The sequence below is a fragment of the Xiphophorus maculatus genome, chromosome 16, assembly GCF_002775205.1.
Source record: "Xiphophorus maculatus strain JP 163 A chromosome 16, X_maculatus-5.0-male, whole genome shotgun sequence".
In the NCBI taxonomy this organism is placed as follows: Eukaryota; Metazoa; Chordata; class Actinopteri; order Cyprinodontiformes; family Poeciliidae; genus Xiphophorus; species Xiphophorus maculatus.
In genome coordinates this window covers 6,677,117-6,697,672 of record NC_036458.1, presented here as the reverse complement: position 1 = coordinate 6,697,672, position 20,556 = coordinate 6,677,117, and the positions used below count along the sequence as shown (strand labels likewise).

The 20,556-nt window shown below is 37.7% G+C and overlaps 1 protein-coding gene across 2 annotated transcripts in view; it reads right to left on the bottom strand.

The window, feature by feature from the left end:
- Nucleotides 1–3,181: 3,181 nt before the first annotated feature.
- stac2 (SH3 and cysteine rich domain 2) overlaps nucleotides 3,182–20,556 on the bottom strand; it is a 33,180-nt gene continuing 15,805 nt past the window's right edge. The window contains exons 2-11 of one of the 2 annotated variants that reach the window (XM_023349706.1): nucleotides 19,966–20,314; nucleotides 18,252–18,346; nucleotides 15,938–16,022; nucleotides 12,441–12,556; nucleotides 10,628–10,697; nucleotides 10,350–10,459; nucleotides 10,159–10,247; nucleotides 7,623–7,674; nucleotides 5,707–5,844; nucleotides 3,182–4,548 (exon numbers count right to left, since the gene is read on the bottom strand). In XM_023349706.1, the coding sequence (XP_023205474.1) occupies nucleotides 4,450–4,548; nucleotides 5,707–5,844; nucleotides 7,623–7,674; nucleotides 10,159–10,247; nucleotides 10,350–10,459; nucleotides 10,628–10,697; nucleotides 12,441–12,556; nucleotides 15,938–16,022; nucleotides 18,252–18,346; nucleotides 19,966–20,314 (1,203 nt within the window). In that variant the 3' untranslated portion in view covers nucleotides 3,182–4,449. The remainder of the gene's footprint in view (nucleotides 4,549–5,706; nucleotides 5,845–7,622; nucleotides 7,675–10,158; nucleotides 10,248–10,349; nucleotides 10,460–10,627; nucleotides 10,698–12,440; nucleotides 12,557–15,937; nucleotides 16,023–18,251; nucleotides 18,347–19,965; nucleotides 20,315–20,556) is intronic. The other variant, XM_023349707.1, reaches the window with a different exon arrangement.

Sequence of the window (20,556 nt, the reverse complement as noted above, 5' to 3'; positions counted from 1 at the left end):
TTTCTACTTACATTTTGCTTCCAAAGAGCTAGACAATTCGCAATCAACAAAGTGGTCAGTGGTTCTCCAGCCTTTCCAAAGGACTTTTATCAATTTACTTTGAGCTTTTCCTGTTTAATCAGACAAACATTACCCGAAAGCCTTTTCTTTTTCGAAAAACTGCAGGCACAGGACTTGAGATGTGCATCATTCTCCACTCTATCATTCACCGCATGCCGAGATTTCAGCAAATGGTTCTTTAGTTATTGGATGAAATAGTCCTTTGTCTTTGAATTCTGTGACTTATTATTTTAGCTTTTTGTATATACTGTATATATTTTTATGTCTGAAAAATAAGACATAGAAGTGGCTTCTATATAAGTGGCTCAACAATCACAAAACTTTAAAAAAATGATTATAGGAAATCAGTAAAAATCTCAAAAATCACCTAAAAATAAAGAAACTTTAAAAATGTCAAACAGTCTTTCACATATCATAATGGAGTGTGGCTTCTTGATCAAAGTTTAAATAAATGGGACATGACTTTTGCCCTTACATGTATTTCTTTGGGATATTTTTGTTTTTATTTGTAAAAATAATGGCATTTAGTTGCTCCAAAGCAACCAAATACAGTGGAAGAGGCTTGTGGCTCTGTAAGTTATTATGTGATTAAATAACTTTACTGTTTTCTTTCATGCATAAACTTTTTTTCAATTGGAAGTTAATATCAATGTCGTACTAAATCTAATTACGCACACGTAACACAGCAGATAAAATACTTTTAATACTGATATAAATTGTGATGCACACTGATAACAAAATCCTGATTATTTGTCGAAATAAAAAAGAAAATAATTAAAACAAAGCCTGCTCATAGTAAAAGATGTTATCACTTCTCTGATTGATGTAGCTGTGTGTAATATGGTAAACAGGCCTTAATTACACTCCCTCCTGCAGTGCCATTATGTGCTATTTATACCACAGCTGTCTTGAGCATCAGTCTGGCATTCCTCTATGCACAGCAGTGTGAGTTTGTGGCTGCAGGACGGTGCATTATGCATGGACAGCACTAAAAGAGTAGAAGTGGCCTCATTTAGCACAAACACCAGAAGCAGAAAAACACCAGACGCTCTGCCTTCTGTGTAGCGGATCCAAAAGATCATCAAGCATGAGTATCTGTCCTGCTACTGTACGCATGATGCGTCAGAAAATGAGCCCACAACTTTGTGTAAAGACATTTTATTGAGGTAAAGTTGAGGAACATTGACTTTGTGACACTAGACACCAGATGCTTACTTTACATTTAGAAACCTCAGAAGTGCGATGCGACATAAACTTACGCAGAGTAAAATAACGAGAAGGTGCTGATACATATCGGGGTTAGCTTACACTTTTGCACAGCCCTCTGCAAGATTACCGGTACTCTTACCCTTGGGAAAGATGTCTAGAAAGCATTAAAGTTAGTTCAGGACTGAAATGTATTTCAGTCCAGTTTGTTTGTTTTTTTGTTGATTTGCACAGATGTTTTCCTGCTGAAAGACTTTTCGTATGTGGTAACATAAGATCCATAAGTGATTTTTTTATTCAAAACATATTGGTCTTTTAAAACGTTTATGCATTGTATGGGACAGAAACATGCCCACAGCATCACAGATCCTCCACTGTACTTAACATTGGACATTAGGTACTTTTATTTTTTTAAATCCAACCTCAGAAGGGCTTAGCTTCAGTATCATTGGACCAAGGCACAGGTCTAGTTAACCTTCTAACTGTGATGATGACATGGGTGTCCTCATGAACCCACTGTGTTACATGTAAGCATTTTTAGGATGTCAGTTAAGGGGTTAAAGTTCTAGTAATGTGAAGAAACTTTACAGACGGCTGGCATGTAGTGAGCTTCTAATTAATTTGGAGACTCCAGGCCACCAAGATTTTACCCCTTTCCGTTTTTTTACCATCTTGGTTTTCGGGTCCTGGAACAACCTTGTCTTTCACAGTCCCATGTGTTTGTACCTTTTTTAATTACTGTTCTGACCACAGATATGAGTAAGTATAGGCCAGCTGGTGCTTTCAGGAAGCAATATCTTGGAGATCAACACTTTATTTGAATGGTGCTCGAAGACACGGATTAAAAAAAGTAAACAAATTACAGATTAAACAATTTTTTTTCTTTTGAAGGGTTAAATTGCATTAACATTCTTTTTACATTAATTGAAATTAATTGGAATAGTCAGGGATCTCAGTATTGTAGCATTTGTGGTCATTCTTAACAATGAATTTGACCCTCCTGAGTTAATGTTCTTCAGGTAGACGACCAATTTTTCTAGTTTTAAATCCTACTGCATTTTTAAAAAATCATAATTTTAAGGCTTTTTACACATCTTTAATAATCTGCTGCAGATATTCTGTAAGATAATGCTGCATTTTGACAAAAAGACACAAATAACCTGGAGAATTTCATGGTGAAGTTGCAATATTAGTTTGTCGACATAGATAATGGTGATAATTAAAAAACAAAAATGCTACTTTTACTTTTTACAGGAGAAGATGCTTATTGATTAGACCTTTTCAAAGTTTTGATGTGTGAAATACAGATGAAAAAGTGATTCTTTTATCTAAATGATAAATATTTTCTATGACTTCTAATGTATTTTCTAATTCAAGTAATTTTCTTTGTCTTTCACATGCAAACTGTGTGTTTCCCCTAGCTGGTGGAAGGGGGGTCCTGACTGAAGAAACACAATAGATTGGCTGCAAAATGAACAAATTAACAATAGATGTCTAAACTATCCAAAGTGTTCTGGGATTCAAGCAAAAAAAATGTGCTCACTCTATATCACAGCTGACCAGTCGCATCAATAACAAGAAGACAAGAAGGGCCAAACTGGGAGGGAAGGAAGGCGGGCTGACATTTGATCAATGAATGACTCCCATGCACCCCTGGGTACAGTGTTGCCTCGAAGAACGCCGACTCATAGCGGTTCAACGCTCGTGTCATCTCTCTCGCTGTGCCGCCTCCTCCTCTGAACCGTAAGAGAAACTTAGGCTCGTCGTCACAGCCAGAGAGATCCTTAAAACGTTGCTGTTTTTATTTTCAGGAACGGCTGGCTGCAGATCCGTTTTATTTCCTGCTGTTCACAGCAGCGGTAAACTTGTAAGAAAAAAATAAGAAATCGCCGGGCAGTGCTTGTGAACTTCCACACTTGTTGACACCTTTTTATTCTTTCTCTACGCTCACATAAAGCTTCAAAATACTGACTGTTATTTCTACATCAGGAGTGTCCAAAATATTTGTAACTTGGAGCAAATTCATCAAGTCAGAAGTACTTGAGGGCAAAGAATATAAAATTCAAAGAACAAAAATTCATCGTAGATCCAAGACTGGGATAATTAGGATTTTGCACAATTTATTTTAGTTGAACACATTTATTCTTTGTTATAAAATAATGATTTGGGTCACATTCTTTCAAACAGATTGCTACACTTAGCCAAGATTAACATATTAAATAAAAGCTGAGTTTGGTAAAGGTCAAGTTTGGTAAAGTCGGCTTCTCAGTAAAAGCCTCTGGATAGGCCTGGTTCTACTTATAAAATTTTACTCAGCATTTTCCATTGTATGAAAACCATACCCTGATTTATAAGAGGAAGTTTAATAAATGAATTTGTATCATTCTTGAACTGCAGTTGGGGGCCCCAAAAAATCAGTCCAAGGGTCACAAATGGCCCCCGAGCCAAACTTTGGACACCCCTGTTCACACGGTCCAATTCTTTTAACTTCCTTTGACTTTAAATATTTCTATGTACTGGAAAATACAGATCTAAACATCTGTGACAAGGTCGTTGGAGCCTTCAATTTTTCTTAAAAAAATGGATTCATTTTCTGCATTTTTACATTTATCAGTTAAAGCACTGTCTGATGCAGGCTTTAAATTGCATGACCTCCTTCCATCTCATCCGGAAGTTTCTCTAGTGGCAGTGTAGCTTTCAGTGGATGGCAGTGGTTGTTCCTTGCAAAGAGTCTGTAGTTGCAGTAGCAATACGTGATAACAGCCCAAAGGGAAAAAAAGCCCTGAAATGAGCAGATAGTGATGAGACACACCGAGTGGGTAGAGGCAAGAAAAAGGACACTGACACAAGCATGATGTTCCCATAACAGGATTCAAAGGTTCTCCCACAGTTGGAAAAGTGTTTTTGACGGGCAAAATTGAATGCGATCCAATTATTTAAAGCCACATTTACCTCTGCTTGCCTTTGTCTAAGATGTTGAGTCAATCACCGTCCTTGGGTGCAGGACATCAGTCAATAAATGCTCTGAGAAAACAAATGTTTGTCAGAGACGGTGGCGTCGGATCTTGGCAGGAGTGTGTATTTTTCTGTGTGGTTGCAGAGGATTGTATGGTCATTTCTCCAGAGAGCGGGGCAGAGTGTGGTGCTGACAGTTTGAGTCAGAGTGTAAAAGTGAAATAATGTTCAGATCTCCTCTATGGAGTCGGCAGGGACCAGGCCTCTCTTCTTTCCACTGCTCAGCTTCAGAAAAATTTCCCCATCTTCTCTCTTCCCAACACAAATCTAAAACGAATAGAGAAAATGAAAATGAGGAAAATACAAATACACGAGGACTCTCAGTGAATTTTTGGAATCACTTATGAGGATAATGTAGTGTATTTATGGCTGCAACACACGTGACATTATTACTCATTCTCTCCTCAGGTCAAGCACAGAATGTTATATCCATTATTCTAGTTCGAAGGTAATGTTCTGATCATTCACTGCTCACAGACTGGAAGACCTTGAGCTTCCATTCAGAGTTTCTGTGTCATCTTCGTTTTCTATCAACGAAACCTACAACGTTAGGTCATTTTAGAAATATATTTTCAGTTTAATCACTCATAATTTGGGGGTTTCCGAGTTATTACTATAATTCGTGTTATAGTTGTGATTTAAGGACAACCTTAATAAGTAATTGTTGCCATTTAGTGGTTAATTGGAGGACCCTAAATAATATTTTACAAAATTTTGCAAAGTTTTTCAGAACTTTCTCTCTCCTCCATGTGGATAAAGCAGCATTTCTGAACAAAACCTGCTGAAAAGAGACAAATATTAGATCTATGTGAAGCTTTACTACCAACAAAGCCAGACATGCTGGTTTTGGTCTCATTTTCTGGGCCCAGTGAGACTGCTTTGAAAAATTATTCAGTTTATTTGTCAACATCACCTGTTTGTCTGAAGGCAAGCATTCCTGAGAGATATTTAATCTGCAATTAGATCCAAAATATAAAAAGGGTCTCACTCTTTTGCCTCGTTGAAATTTTGGGTCAATTTTGAACGGCTACTCTCCGTTTTTATCCAAAAATGCCTGCTTTAATTTAACTAATTTGAATACCTTTGTTGGTCAGTAAAATTTGATTTGTATCATTCTCAAACTGTAGTGTAAGGCCACACAAAATTATTTTGAAGGCCACAAATGGCCCCCGAGTCGCACTTTGGACCACTCTGTTCTCAGATTACAACAGAGGGAAATAGTGAGGGAGCGGGGGGAGAAGTTTTTAGCAGTTTTTTTTCCTTAAATACTCATGACCGAGCTCTAGAGTCACCTGTGGTTAATGTTTCTCTCTCTCTCTAAGATTGCACCTAATTAGAGTATTTTTATTTGCCTCATGAAAGATAGGTATGCAACAAACCTCAAGCAGAGAAGAATGTTAGCAATCCATAGCATTATTGGTTTACCTGCGACTCTCTCACTGCCATGTGTCCTTTTTCTCTGTTTCCGGGAACACCCTGAACTACCCGCCAGACCCTCTCCCCTGGTCGGACCCTTTGCACAAAGTTGGCAGGGAAAAAGCCGACTCTGTCACCACTTTTACCCTGGAGAACACAAAAAAACACAACTTCAATGACACCAAAGTATTACATCTGTCTTGAGGGAATGATTAATTAAGAAGAATGTTCATTAATACTCATTAGTATTAGTAATGTGACCGTAATTGCTCAACATGATACACAAATAAAATCCTAAAATCATTCAATTATAAACAACTAAAGTTGTTTTTCTGCGAGTGCTGAATATTTATTTATTTATTTTGGGAAAATAAACTGTATTTCAAGGAAGGAAAAATCTTGCTAGCTCCAATATGAAAATTCACATCCAAATTTCCTGTTCATTGGGGGAAGAAAGAGCTGCTTTCATTACTCTTTTAGTTTTGTAACTACATAGGCAACACCAAAAGGTCAAAATGGATTCACAAAACCAATTGTAGAGATTTTAACCTGAGCTTGACTGGAGTCTGAACATTTATTACACACGATTATGACAAACAACAAAAATGCAGACGTGGCAAATTGGATGTGCAAGTGTTGGGGAAGTGTGTGTTCAGCTCTATTCTGCAACAAATCCACAACATTAAAATGTTTTGATTTATTTATCCAAAATATCTTTGAAAAATAAAAGAATGGGAGCTCATAAAGCTAATTCTTTGCAGATAAGAAAGCAGCGTTGTTCTGAATGCTCTGTTGAGGCAAATTAAAGCTTCATATTTGCTTTAGATTTTGATCAACCATCTTTAGTTTTGTTTTTCTTTCCACAATAATCCACCTTTAAATATTTATACTTAAGCTTTCAATTTCTTTCCAGAAAGTTTTGAAGATTTTATCAAGCTGAAAATATTTCTCTCAAATATCTGACAGTAAATAAGTAATCCTAACTCATTCTCTGAAGATATTTAGAGACTTTGAACAGTTTGGGGAAATCTTTTTGTTTGTTGGAAGAAAAGATGATTACTCCCTTCTTTAATTTCTGCAGTTCAGAGTGACTGTCATCTTCTGCCTAATTATTTAGTGGGTGAATCAAGAAGGCGCCTTTGTTTTTCATTTCAATCAAAACCTTGTGGAATTCAGCGATAAATCACAAAGGCGGCAGAGTTATGCATGGAGTTATTGTCCATGTGTTCAAGCAAAAATAAGAACAATTGATTACTTTCCAACTAGGCTGATGCAAAGTGACAGTAAGTCACAAGTGACAATATTTCAATGTTTATTGCTGACTGCCGCAGGTGTCCATGTTTATTGAAGCGATTCACAGCCAGTGCATTAGTAATGAATAGATGATTCACAAATGATACATAATTTAAAGATTCCTTGCTCAAGAATGTGCTGACAGTGTTTTGAGGCTGCTGTTTTATATGTGGCAACAGAAGTTATATGTGAAGCAAATACAAGGTCTGCTGATGAAAGATACACGGACTCTGCATTATTTAGTCTAAGTCAATCTTGCTTTTAGTCTGGAGCTCAAACACACACACCAAGACACGCACTCACACATTAAAATTTTTCCATTGGGAGTGTGTGAAGCTCATTACCGACTCAATAAACACCTTGTTGAGGCTGAAACACTAGTCATGTTCATTATGCTAAACTCTTTTGGTAATTTTCAGAGGAAATTATGTTCTATTTCAGAAAGTGGCTGCCTGCATGTTTATGAAAAATGGAGCAGGTGTTACGCACCAAAGGTTTGATTTGAAGACCTGAATTAGCACACGTGCACAATAAATGTGCATTCACACACCTTTTTGGACACCCAAAGTGACACAAAGATGTGCACGTGCACACACACGTGCACGGACGCACACACACACCATGAGACCCACCTTCCACCACTCCTCATTAGAGTCGTCTGTGACCTGCACCCGATCGCCAGGACTATTGGAGGAAAAAACATGAGAGTTTTTAAAAAGATGCATGATTGGAATGGAAAAAAGGGGGAGAAGGAGACAAGATGGGGGCTGCATGGCAGACAGATGAGGCACTGTAAGAGCACAGAAAACGAGCTTAGCTGAAGCACAAAAGATAACATTATCTAACTGACAAAAAGCTGTAGAGCCCATGGTTACAAAGCCACAGCAGTTAAAATGCGGCCGAGTCTTTGTGTCTTTTTACAAAGGTGACAAAGGCATGGGAGTCATAAGTTTTACGTTTTGAACTGTGTAGTTCCTGCCGCAGTGCTGATGAAAACACGGCTCCGTCTGCAGCCGACCCAACCTGCATTTTTATTGTGCTGCCGGGTTTTGATGAGACCCTTTTCTGCAGCCGCCACCGTCCCAGATACACAGGGAGGAATTATGCTCCAATTGTTTGTCTGTACATCAGTTCTCCTGAGTGTCAGCACTAAACAGTGTGATATATGGTGAGATAATATCATATATCATACACTCATAATCTCAACTCTTTAAATATGCATAGAAATATTGTTCCGGTAATTGTTGCTAAAACACAGTTATTGAATATATTTTGGAGCCATTTTTCCAACTTTTTTTTTAAGTATATTGATATAACTTTAAGGTAATTGTGGGATTGACCTACTTTAAGCCATGACTGTGAAAACACCACTTATGCTTGATGGCAAGAAGAAGCACTTTTACTGCAAAATAAGACAGTGGCTCCAAATCTACAACAACGTCTGCCTATATTTTTATTATTATTGTTGACATACATGACAACTTATATCAAAAACATTTCTTGTTTTTTTTTTTGTGCTTAGAGGAGAAATGAATGTCTTTCAGATGTTAGTTATTTGCAGTATATAGGTTTTTGTTTTGTTTTTTCAGGTTTGATAAATGTGATACTTTTAAGCACCCACCACACAACATGCTATTATGGTCTAGACATGAATTAAAATATATAAAATGCTGAAATACATGTAACTTGATAAAATCTCTGACTTGCCTTTTGAACAGAACTTTGGCATAAGAACTTCATCAGGACACCAGAATGACATAAAGTCATGTTTTATCCTTCTGATGATAATCATTAGATTATTAAACAGTGTTTTTGAAACTGAAGCTATTGTAGGACATTATGTGATTTTTTTTAATGCTCAATAAGAATACATGTGAATACATACCAAAAGTTCTTGAAAGTAATCATTTTGCCTGCTAGTTTAAATCCCAGTGAGCTTTGAAATAAATGTTCTCTTTTCTGTTTTCATAGAAAGATTGAAAAGACATTCTTTTCATTTGTTTTCGAACTCTCTTTCTCCCCGAGAATGCACACAATAAGTTTTGAAAAAATAAAATTTATTTTACTAAAGTTGATCCAATGAACTGTGCAGTTTCTGAGTCAAACTCTCGATGATAAAAAAAAACTCAGGCAAGAGAGGGAGGGAGAGAGGGAAATGGATGGGTGGATGGATGGATGGATGGATGGATGGATGGATGGATGGATGGATGGATGGATGGATGGATGGATGGATGGATGGATGGATGGATGACTATTGAAATTTATTCTCAATTCTTATTAGTGACAAGATCTAGTATGATAATTAGGTTTTAATTGGAGTATCAATATTGTGTTTCTTAAATATATTTTTCATATATTTTTGATTTGTACTTAACTCTGTCTAAAGTGCAAGATTGTTGGCTAATTAAGTAAAAACATGATCACTTCAAATTAGAAAACAAGAGTCAGAGTTAACAGTGTTTATTTCACCTCATTAGATTTTATGCCACATGGATTTTGTGCTTTCTCCTTTTTCTGAGTGAATCCTGGGAACTGAAATAAAACCGGACTGCTGTCCAAGCCGGTTGTAAAGTTTTTCATCTTCACCCGTCCTGGGAGAAGCACATCCCCCTTTCTTTAAATTCTGCACTCATACACTCAGAGCCGGATCACAGATGGCTCTTAACAGTCTCGGTGCTCTGCTTTTGTGAGTGCTGTCCTCTAACCATCAATACACTCTCAGAATACCCTCACATCACAAGGTCTACCCACAATCCTCTTTTCTTGTCCTTCATCTCTCAGAACTTCTACTTTGATTTTTGCCCTTTGGTTGTAGTGACTATTTCTTACTTTTACTATTCTATGCAATTTCCTTCCTCGTCTCGCTTTCCTTTCTCAGTAGCTCATTGTCTCCATCCTCTCCCTTGCTTGGAGCACAGCTAATCTACGTTACTTCTACATGGGAACAACAAAGGGATCCAAATTTATAATTAATTGTCCTTAGGAGCGCCCTGAAATTGTCCTCTAAAACTGACAGGGACATTTTATCCTGCAGGAATAACCACCAGGGTAAATCTTAGGGAGAAACTATAAACACAGACAGCAGCAAAACATGCTGACACACATGTCCTCACTTGTGGTCATGTGGTCACAAAAAAAAAAAATCCTTTTTGTCTGGCTTTTACTCACTGTAATTCCAGGTCATTCAGCTCCTGAGGCAGGAACCTGTAGAGTGCTACATAGGTGTGGATGGAGTGGACTTCAATGCGCTTGGGCACCTGGATACGGGGTTATTCGGGTTGTGAGATAGAAATACAAATGCCAGAAATGAAACAACAAAGGCTGACCTTCACAGAGTAGCTGACTGAACAGAGCTCTACCTTTGAACTGCTGTCCTCTGCAGGAATCTCTGCTTGCTCGCAGCTCTGCTCCACCTCCTTCTCCATCTCTTCCTCTGGAACAGCGGCGTCTGGAAGTGGCGCGAGGATTTCTGTGAAAGTAGCGAAAAATAAAAGACCCTTACAATTATGCGGTTGAATTTTTTTTAACAAGCAAACAAATGAAATATCTCTCTCATGCAGGCAGTCATGCACAGGTAAACGCAGCAGAGACATTGACCCACACACAGCACATTTCACATACACATAGCAGCATTTACCCCCCGTCTCCTGAGTTATTTCCTCCTCCATGCTGCACTGTCTCTCCTGCCTCTCCTCACCTCCTTCCCCCTTGAGGAATGAAATAAAGAGGAAACAATAAAATGTTAGCACCCAGCTGCCAAAGACAACGTACATTTGCTCAACAGATGTCTAATCAGTTTGTTGTCCTCCATTAAGAATACTATTTTCTGAATTATCTTAGCTGACTTTGCCAGAGATGACAATGGTAGATAAACTAGGGGTTAAAATTTTGGGAGGGAACATTGATATCATAATTATACATAAAAATACATCTTATTGTAAGTGCTTAATGGCAGTCTTCACTGTCAAACTGAAAAAAGCAGTTAGTAGCTTTAGTGATCAGTTACTATTTCACTTAGTAGTGGGCTGATTTGGATAGATTTGCTCCCTTATTAAACGAAATCATTAGTAAAAACTTATTTTTGTGTTTTTTTTTCAGGTTACAAACTAAAACTTGTTTGATGGAATGGTTAAGTGAAGTGTAGACTGTTACGGGTGATCGTCCAAAAAGATGCAACAGTGATCCGGTGAAGGAGAGCCAAGGAATAGTGAAGACATCTAGTGCACATGGCAAATATTAGAACAAAAAAAACCCATTCAAATATGAAATATGTAAACTTCTTAATGGTGGAATGTAATCAATGTAAAAAGAAGAGAAAAAATTGAGTGAAGCAAACAACTATATACATGAAAAGCAACATTAACATAAACAGAACAGGAGATGGTCATTCAACAAATCAAAACACAAAGCATACACTGTACAACAGTTGAATTGCATTTACTTGTGTCTATCTTCTACTCAAATAAATGCATCAAGTTTTAGATTTTTACCTAAATGTGTGAGTTTCCAAAAGATAAATGTGCAGTAGTAAGTTGTGTTTGCTTTTTATTAATTTTGTCAAAGCTCCAAGAGTTGAATAAACTAGAGTTTTTGGGTTAGCATTTTTTTTTTAAATTGAAAGAAGAAAAAGCCAGGAGTGGGAATTATTTCCCAGTGTACTTAGCGGCTTGTTTTTGTATCCTGAGAAGGAAGTGTGTTACGTTGATCTGACCTTGGTGTTTTATTAAGGCAAATGTTTATTTTAATGCAACTGACAGTTTGCAAAGCTAGAGGATAATGTTCTGTTCACACTAAATGTTTCTGAGCTGAATAAGCAGTTATTTTAACTTGATATTGTGAGTAAAAATTATAGAGAAATTTGTGCTCTTCCACTAGGTCAGAGAATTTTCTTTTCTTGCATATTGTGAAATAATTATTTGGTTTAAATTGTAGCAATAAGTTAAAACTCAATTAATTTTTTAATTAATAAAAAAAACAATGTTAGACAACTTGTCTTTTGTTGTTAAATCAACTTAAAGAACTTCAATTTCTGAGTTAAAACCAATGCAATTTTCTTGTTTACTTAAGTTGCATTTTCAAGGCAACAGGTGGACTTTCACTTGCAAATTAAACCACCTTCAAATGTTTTACAGTGTAGTAGTGACCAGTTTCCCTCCTTACATGTCCATTTCTACAGGGATTTAAACCTTTTTATTTGACAGTTTGAATTGTTTTGTCTAAATATTACATTATGCTTCATGTTTACACCTTTATATAAAGCATAAAATGACTCTGTAAAGCTCCCAGTAGAAATTTACAACCTACTAAATGTTCTGTACCATGAATTTGTATGCATGACCTCAGTACCTGGTCAGTGATTCAATGGACCGGAGCAATCAAACCCAGTTTTATGGCTAAGACACACATTCAACTGTCCTCTACCCTCATTGACAGGGGACATGATGCCGTACCAAGCTGCGCGTTGGTGATTCTGATAAACTGCCAAAACTGGAACGGCTCATCTGTGCCAAGGACGTCCCGTAGCGTAAGGCGGCATACACGGGGTCTACACGCATCCGCGCAGCCTCTGAAACCACACACACACCACACAAACACATATTTATGCCTGAGTAAAAATCACACCCATAAATTATTAATTAACTCCAAGCTTCTGCTGCAGACACGCCACAATTAGGATGACACGCTGAGATAATGCTGTACATCATAGATATTGCGCCTGTGAGAATCTGGAGGAAGCGGGCTAAATATAACAGCAGTAATGCATTCAGTCCTGGGCCAAAGTGACCCACTTAACATCTGAAAGTGCGCAGCAGCCAAAAGTTAAGAAGACATCAAGACAGTCTAATAACTCTACTGAGTCTTAGTTTAAGAGTTGTGATATATCTGGAGCTGTAGCGAGTACAAAGAGAATAAGATACGATATTTAAAATATGGAAATCCCCTCAAAGTCTTCATCTCTGCATTTCGTGTAGACTGCAATGCTCAGTGCTACCGCAGCATATTCTAGGGTAGGAATGAGATTTTCTGCTCCTATTTCCATCCACCTCGACATAAGTGGAATGGAAGGCAGATGGATTTTTTCTTTTTTTGCTATAGTTGCACATATGTTTGTGTGCAAGTGTGTATGTCTGTGCAGGATGAAGCAGCAACGATTTGCAATTTCATACCAAATGAAATACCATACCACTGTGCTGTCGTCAGAAAAATTCACCAGGAATCCAAAAAATTTTAATTCTGACATAAGACTGAAATCAGACGGGTATTTAAGAGTGAACATCCCTGGAGGAAGTGCTTCTGCAAAATGAAGTAATCACAGAGGACTAAATAAACCTTGTTCTTGTTTGTTTTTTCTGTATCTTGCTGAACGAGTATCTGAGAATTGAAAATTTAAAATGACTCTAGCTGTAACCTTAGCATCTAAACATGAAAGTTGATTCTTGTTTTAGCATGTCCCACATTGTGCTGTGAAAACAAGATTGCGACCTAAAGCACCAACTGTCCTTCACCGTACTCTTGGAGAGTACTCTACTTGTCAAAGTAAATCTGCTGGTTTTCTCCTTGGCACTCAAACGAAAATTATAATTGGTACACTGCCAGACAGGACACAAAAAAAGGCATGTAGCCTACATAATAAAGCTAAGAAAAGGTTTCAAAAATTGCAACCTGCGTTTTATAGAGTTAGTGTAGTATACATCAGCCCATGTTTGAGTCGTCGACGTTACATTGTTTTGTGCTAATCAAATTTTAATGCCAAAACATATTTGTTTTCAATTATGCAATATAAATTGGAGGAAATATTAAAATGAAATAGCTCTTTAACACTGATGAAAACTGTGAATTAGATGCAAATACCAGTTCTGATATTCTCGCAGTGTTTACAAGTAATTTGAAATTTATCTCTCGCTCTGTCACATAAACGATTTAAAAGCAGTCGAGGCTAAATTGTTTTATGACTTCCAGTTATTAACTTGCTTGACGTCTTTATTTATCAGACTTTTTGTCTGATAAAATGGATGCAGTGCTGAGAAATGGATGAGTTTCTCAGCACTGCAGAGAAACTCATCCATTGATTTCTTTCCTACCATCTGAGCCATCAATGAGAATGGAGTGGAGTAGACAGTAGTACATAGAACACTTTTATCATCCAACCAAATCATATGCTGAGAGCAGCTAGATAACTCTTTATGGGACGGACTTTGTTTTCAAGAGAACCAATTTAACATTTTAATACCATAGCATGTTGTAGCAGTCTTAACAATATCATAATATCATAATAGTAATCAAGAGTAACATTACTTCTGTATTTTAATAAGTAGCAGGACATTGTGAGTTTGACAGATTGCAGACTCAGCATGTCCTGGCAGAGACCCATTCTTTGAGGTGATGGAGCTGCAGGTTGATTGTATCCTGATGCATGAGTTATACAAAAAGTCCCAGCATGAGATGCTGTGACTTAGTCAGCACTGTGTACTTCACACGAGGTGAGACACCACAGTAGCTGCTAGGGGTGTAAGAACATATAGTGATATGAAAAAATGTGATATTAAAACACCACAAAATATCTCCTCAGACTGAAGTGTCTCACAAAACCCTTGGCCAATTGCTGTCAGTGTGCAACTTTGGTGAAAAGCCAGGGAAATGACAGGAGATATTGGACTCACACAAATACCTTAGTGTTTACCTGAGCAATAAACTTGATTGGAGCCAAAACCATGATGGTCTTTACAGAGTAGACTATCTTCTGCGAACATTGAGGTTTCATGGAGCATCAAGTGCTGAGACAAAGCAGTTAGATGAGCTCATTAGGAAGACCAGCTAAAGATCTGAAAATAAAGTTGAAGTGTTGTATAGCGTTTGTGTATAAGAAACAAGGGAGTAGAATGTTGGATGCCACCAGATCAATCTTTTTGTTGTCATCGCCGTTTCGTTTAAGTTTTCTTTTCCATTTTTATGCCTGTAGCTAACAACTGAAAACTAAAGTTTAATTATATGAGTCTTACCACAATGGTCAAAAAACTACTGGCTGAATTTTCAGCAGACTTTATCTTAAAGGTACGTCTTGCTGGTGTCAGTTCAGTAGTTTTGGATGTGAAAGAAGTTTATCTTCAGTGCAGACAGAGTGTCTGCATCGTGTAGCATGAGGATAAATAACGTTATCCTCACACAACAACAAAAGTTCAGTGCATACGGCATTGAAATGCAAGGCATATCTGCTGAAGTGTAACAGCAGCATTAGTTTTTTCCAATTAAATTAGTGAAATTTTATCCTTACTCATTCTTGTAAACTCAGTATTGTATCACTTCATGAGCTGGATATATTGTTACACCCCTCCTCACTACCTCTCTTTTCTTCCCCAAGGAAAACAGCAGCTCATCAAAAGATAAAGAAAAAAGGAATATTTTGGAGTCCTGTCAGGCAATGGTGTAAAAGCAGGACTTTAGAAATTCAACATGTGTTCAAAACCTAATTTATGAGGTGTAACCACATCTCAGGAGAGAGTTGGAAAGAGCTCATGCTGATTATAAATTAGGAAGCATTTCAATGTTTATGGAGATTTTAAACATGCAAACTGCAGTGCCTGTCTTTTTAAGCTTCAACAGTCCGGCGTTATACATATAATCATAAACAGATTAAAAAACATAAACATCACAGCTTGCAAATATTTATTCACATACTTTCAGAGTGCAGACCATCCACCAGCCTCCCAGAAAGACTGAAGTTGTTCTTCTTCTTTATCTTTTCCCACTTCATGCTTCCGTAGTTGTAAGGTGAGAGGGAGGTGGCTCTGGGTTTGTTACGGTACAAATGGAAGCGCACAAAAATCTAAAAATACCCCAAATCACTAGACAGAGCAAAGTCACAAACAAAAGCACAGAGACGCAAACAAACCTGTGCACCCACTTTCACAAACACACGCGTGCACACAAGCACTCTCCGAATGCTCACCCTGGCTTGGCTGAACTTCCTTGACGACAGCCAATTGGTCATTGACGAGCATCGGCGAGCTGAAGTTTCGCTTGAATGCTCCAGACTAATGGAGGGAAGCAGAAAGCAAAATGACTTTTTCAGCTTCCGTTACTTCCTGTGTACAAATCTGGACCATGGGAAAATGGACTCGACTGCGAAGCGATTTTAGGACCCCAATAAAGTCATATCAAAAACACAAAAAGGCACACTGACGAGCATGAGAGCGCTGCCAGACCTGAGCACCTGCTGTAGGAAGAAGAAATTATTTCTGTATTTATCTGCTGCCTTCATTGGTGGACAATGAATTCACACGACAACTTTCGCGTATGCATTGCTTAGATACAAGCATGGACAAGGAAGCTTGTGTTTGTGAGTCCCTGTGATTGCAATTTCACACTGAATTAAGCACAGTAAGTGTCTCAGCTGAGATAAGTTTGTCTCTGTCTTTACTTGCAAATTTAGACGCTCTGAGTCTCTTTGCCATGTTGAGAAAGAAAACAAAATGTTTCTCCTCATTATAAGATGTATTTTACCTTTCCATGCCCTTTTCACTACCCTGCATCTCCTCCTGATTGTAGAAAGCTGTCAAACTGCAGTGCGCTGTCTTCAACAAAGTGCTCTTTAAATGTTCACAGTTGCTCTCAGAAGGTCTCGTCTCCTGCTGCATACTAATGTTTTCACCTATCCACAAGAAAAGTTACTAGAAATCAAACTTTGAAATCACTGGAGAGGAAATTTATAATTCCCTTGCAACGTATGTTTTTTTGACAACCAAATTTGTTTATCATTGCAATTGATAATGGTTTGGTCTAAAATAATTTAAAGCATCAATGTTTTTTTTGTGGTTTTTTTTTATCCAAAGTCAACCAATATAATTCATGGCTTGTGACATCTGAATAAATATTATATTAACATGTCAGCAGTTAGATTAAATGTGGTAAAAAAAAGTGGAAAGCCTGTTTGATAGTAGTACCCAGATCTGATGACTAAACTGATTATGACTTCAGATTGGAGTGATGCATTTATTTTTAACAACTGCAAGAAAAATAAAATCACAAAAAACCCCAGTGGTAAAGCAGTACAGACCTCCATTGCAGGAAAAATAAATGATGCTGGTTGATAATGTGACACGAGGCACCAAAATTCGGCAGTAGATGGTGAGGTTTGAAAGGAAGCAGCGAGGGAATTTTGCAAATATCCTACAGAGATTCTGAAGCACTTTCATCTAGTCTCAGACTTTTTTCCTGACAGACACTTCAGATGAAGATCAGACAGAGGGAGAGCTGAAGTTGCAAAGGTTTCAACCTTACTTGTTTGAGTAAGAGTTGTGATGGAAAAATTACAATAAGGTCACATCTGCTAGTCATGTTATATGGAATGATTGTGAACTCTCACCAAAAGAACTATTTGGGTTACATGTAGGTTGGAAGTTGTTTTCTACAGCTGCATCAGAACCAGACTGTCTCGCCGCTTGTTGTTAATTCTTTATCCTTGGTATAAAACTCATGTGTTGTCTCTGCCTGACAGAGCTTTTCATCCAGACCTGTTTCATTACTGATTGTCCTACAAGCTCTCTGTATTGTGCACAATATATGAATAAACCTGATTGAGTGATTTCACCTGAACAGTGCTTAGAAATAGTATTTTTTCCACGACAACTCAGACTCTCCACAGACCCGCAACAGCCTTTCAGGGTTTTAACTAGACCTTCCATTTCTTAATTCTTAACCAGTTTGAGGTGGACTATTATTAATTATTATTATTATTATTATTATTATTGTGTTGTCATATGTTTGAACATTGTGGCTTTATGACATGACCTTATTTTTTTATTTTATTTCATTTACTGCTGCAAAACCCAGATGGTTCTGGTCCTGTTCAAATAGCTTTTTCTCAAGATAGTTCACTTGTTACAATGAGTATAAGAAGTGTTTGAATGTATTAATTGAAAAAGTTGTCATGTTGCTTATTCACATTGCTTCACATTTCTTCTCAGGATTTTGCTCATCAATTGGTAATTATTCTAAATAAACTGAGGGCTTAAAGTCTAATTTGTATGTTTTGCATTGGCTTTGCAATGCAAGGCCAAATGTATGTTCTCAAGGTAGATTCAGTAATTAACACCTCGACTCATGTTTAATTTTTCATGTTTTTTATGCTTCTGTGGAGCTTTTTGTTTATAGTCTTGCAAAATTTGGACATATTTTCCCCACACTGGTGACAAGGAATCTCTAATATGGGAGAAACTGTAAATGTTTAAAAAAAAATTAATGCAGCATAAAATTGCATATACCTTTCCATGGCATTGCTGCTGCGAGAGTTCTGATGTGCACCACAGGTGAGCAGCCATCTTGCATGTTTTACACCGCAGAGCTTGTTTGGAGTTTCCTACAGAGAGGGTTAGACAAAGAATTAAAGACACGGAAGACGGACATAGATGTAGCCACAATGAAAGAATAACAAACAAACAAAAAAAACTGAAGCAGCAGGGTGCATAAAAAGTGTGAAAAGAACAAAGTGGCCTACAGATCACAGAAGCAGATCTGTGTCTTCTCAGATTATCAAGCTCTGTTCTGTTGCAACTGCAAATACTAACAGCTTATAATCAACAGCTCTTAAAATATGGCAAGATTGAAAAGCAGCTGGAGATATTTCAGACATAATAGATTTAGGAATGATTCATCAAGTGTTTTCATTTTCACTTAAAGTGTTGGAATGACAAAAAAAAAAAAAACTGTCTCCAGATGTTTTCTTCCTAATTTGTTTTCTGATGAGATAATCACTATTTATAATGTTTATACGCATGAAGAGGCCAAAACCTTGGTTTTTATTTTAGAACCAAAGAAGAGTGATTTCTGAATTTGCTGCAGATGAGGATAACATCAACAAGCTACTTAAGAAAGAAGGGGAAAAATTAGAGGGCTTTAAGAAAGCACAGTTTTTACTTTAAAGAGGAAAATTGATTCTACTTAATCAGCTTAACAAGGAGAAAGGAGGCTAGACTTTATTTGAGGACTGCTGATGAGTGCAGCCAGGGCGAAGTGATGCATTACATAAATAAACCCCACAATGCATGCAAAACAACAGCCTGGACGCAAACACAGGGGAGCAGGTAGGAGGCTATAATCAGTCATACTGACAGGAAACACATTTAGGAGAAATACTAGTAGCTGTTAGCTCATAAGAGCAGCAAGGCAGAGATAAAAGAAAACTACACTCAAACTGCACTGAAGAAAATGAGTCAGTTTTAATTAAATGTCCACTTACTGGAGCCAAAATAAATCTGGTTGTTTGAAAGTTTGTCAGCTTATAAAAATGTGTTTGATGTGTTGCACGCGTTCTTTAACCTTCTATTTAAGGTTATTTGTACAACTTATACAAGGTTTTAAAACTACAAGCTAGACTTTTTGTAAGAAAAATCACACTGACATTTAACATCTATAACAGTATGTCATGATCCATTTTATGTTTTCTTGCTATTTAGTTGTAAATCATTGGAGTCTACCACCCCAAAAGCATGTTTCTGGGTCTCTGATGACATCACATGAGGTATAATACAATTGAAACAGGTTCTTTAATTGTTTTTCTTTATTTCCCTGTTTTGAAATCAAGGTTGTCCTTCACCAGTGTTTCCTAATATTCTGTGGAGCAAAACAAAATATTCAGGGTTTAGAACACTGCCTGGATTTAAGTAAAATTTGGCAACAGTAAAAGGTTTGCGAAAGAGGTTCAGGACAAACTGGAATGTAACTCAAAAGCTGCACAACACGTATGAAAATTTTTGAAAATTGTTTGCTAATGCCTGCTGATCAACTTCTCTTTTACCTCTTGTGATGCCATTGACCTGAATACACAAAGCAAAAAGACCAGTTTTGAATCTCAAAGCACATTTTAACCTCTAAGTTGCACATACATTCCCACATCCCCTCCACAAATGGTCATCAGTCTGAGCCAAATATAGCGACATGGAATCATGTAATCTTGTGGGAACAGCTTTAGCACCTTACCCACTATCATGTGCTTGCAGTGCTGGCAGTTGGTGGGCTTCCGAAAAATGTGGTCCTGAAAACAGTGGTTAATCTGAGCTCGGGGAGGCTTTGCAGGCAGTGATGGAGAAAGGCTGAGAGACGGTGAGTGGGAACAGATGGAGGGGTTGGGGCTAAGAGACGGTGAAATGGAGGGTGAGCGTTCGCCAACGAGAGGGGAGCCGGGTGGCAGCGGAGGAGAAGGCGGTGGTGGGTCAGTGATAAAGTCGGCGGGCAGGCGAGCGTCGCTGTAGGACCTCTGAAAGAAGTTCTCCACGCTCTTGCTGCGCATCATGGTCTTGAAGGACAGTGAGCGTTTCAATCTCTGGAGCTGCACACATTGATGAAGACAGGAAGGAAAACAGATAATAAACACGAGCTGAGCAGGAGGCAATAACACATGCTGAATGCACCCTCAGGACAGCACAAGCAATATCCCAGCATCCATAAACAAAATGCCATGCTCTCACCAGTTCTCATTGGGGATATAGGGTGACTCACAGCACGCAATATTACCTCATGTGAATAAAATATTAATAGCGAAGTTTCAAAGTTCTCTTAAGTGAGACAAAG